Source organism: Fonticula alba (genome assembly GCF_000388065.1).
Source record: "Fonticula alba strain ATCC 38817 unplaced genomic scaffold supercont2.2, whole genome shotgun sequence".
In the NCBI taxonomy this organism is placed as follows: domain Eukaryota; order Rotosphaerida; family Fonticulaceae; genus Fonticula; species Fonticula alba.
In genome coordinates this window covers 3397317-3398624 of record NW_009242972.1, presented here as the reverse complement: position 1 = coordinate 3398624, position 1308 = coordinate 3397317, and the positions used below count along the sequence as shown (strand labels likewise).

General features: G+C 73.1%; 1 protein-coding gene across 1 annotated transcript; it reads left to right on the top strand.

The window, feature by feature from the left end:
* Window positions 1-341: 341 nt before the first annotated feature.
* On the top strand, window positions 342-1067 carry H696_01707 (hypothetical protein; the record flags this gene model as incomplete). The annotated part of the gene is made up of 3 exons (XM_009495614.1): window positions 342-590; window positions 783-840; window positions 1018-1067. 3 exons carry the CDS (start codon window positions 342-344, stop codon window positions 1065-1067), a joined length of 357 nt encoding a protein of 118 aa, XP_009493889.1.
* Window positions 1068-1308: the final 241 nt, after the last annotated feature.

Genomic DNA, 1308 nt, shown 5'->3' with positions numbered 1-1308 from the left:
CCCCTCCCGGGCGCCACATGCACCAGGGACAGGAAGCCCCCCCCCCCCCGAGTGCCGCGCCAATACCGTGCCGCATGGACTGGAGGAGGAGCCCATGCCCGTTTCCCCGCCCCCCCCCCCGCCCCCGGGTCCAGGCCAGACAACCGCCCCGGGTGCCAGTCCAAACACCAAGGGGTGCCGCGCAGAGTCGGCCAACAGGGCTGAGGATACATGTGTGCGCCCCCCCCCCTCCCCCCTCGGCCCCGGCCCCGGCCCGGCCCCCGCGCGGGGCGCGTGTCCCCCCTCCTCCCCGCCCCCCCCCCCGGCGAGTCTCTCCCCCCCCCCCCCCCCCCAGGCCCCGGATGAGTCCAAGCCCCGAGGTGGATCGCATGCCGAGACGGCTGTTCCGCCGGCGGCAACGCCAGCGCCGGCGCCGCGCTGGTCATTCCCCAGCGCCGGATCCCCGACCGCAGGCACCCTATACAGCCACGCTCGTTGACGCCTTGCGCTTTCACCGGGACTCGCTGGACGCGGCATTGAAGCAGATCCCCCCAGGGCTGTCCCCGGCCCGGGGCCCTGGACGGGCCACCATCGCCTTGTCCTTCCTCGCGGTGCGCGGGCATGCCGGCTGCCTCGGGCCCGGTGAGGCCGGCTGCCCAACGTGTGCCCTGGTAGCATGGCATCAAGATAATGTGTCCCGAGGTGCAGCCATGGCCGCGGCCCGACGGCGTTTGCGCAACCGAGCCCCCCACTTTCTCCTTCATCGTGGGCTTCTCCGCCGGCGACGTTTCGAACGGCGCCAGGCCCGGCGCCTGGCGCGGGCTGCCAGCCGGTTGGCCGCCGCTTCCGCCCTCGCGCCAGGTCCCGCCCGGCCAGCCGCAGCGAGCCCTGCCAGGCGTCTTTCCGCGGGTCCCGCGTCCCCGGCCGTTGGACGAGCCGCGATCCGATCACTCCGCCGGCCCGCGCGCGGCCCGGGGAAACCAACGCGTCAGGGCCAAAAAGAAACCCTGCACAAGGCCCGCCGCCGTTCTCGACCAGCCAACACCGTTGGCCCGCGCAAGCGCATCCGCCTGGACACAACACAATAGAATCAGCTGCCAACCCATGGCGCCGACATGGACGCCCGTTCGCGCCACGGTGCGCCGGCACCTTGTGAGGCCGGATTTGCCTCCCTCCAGCCCAGGGGGGAGGGGGCCGCACACATGTTGTCCGCCCCCCTCTCGGGGTGTATTCCCCAATCTGGCGGCAAGGCGGGCGGCGGCGAGTGTCTCTCTCATGTGGGGCCCTCCTGGGCATGGTTGTGGGTCTCGTTGGGAGTCGAGCGGCGGG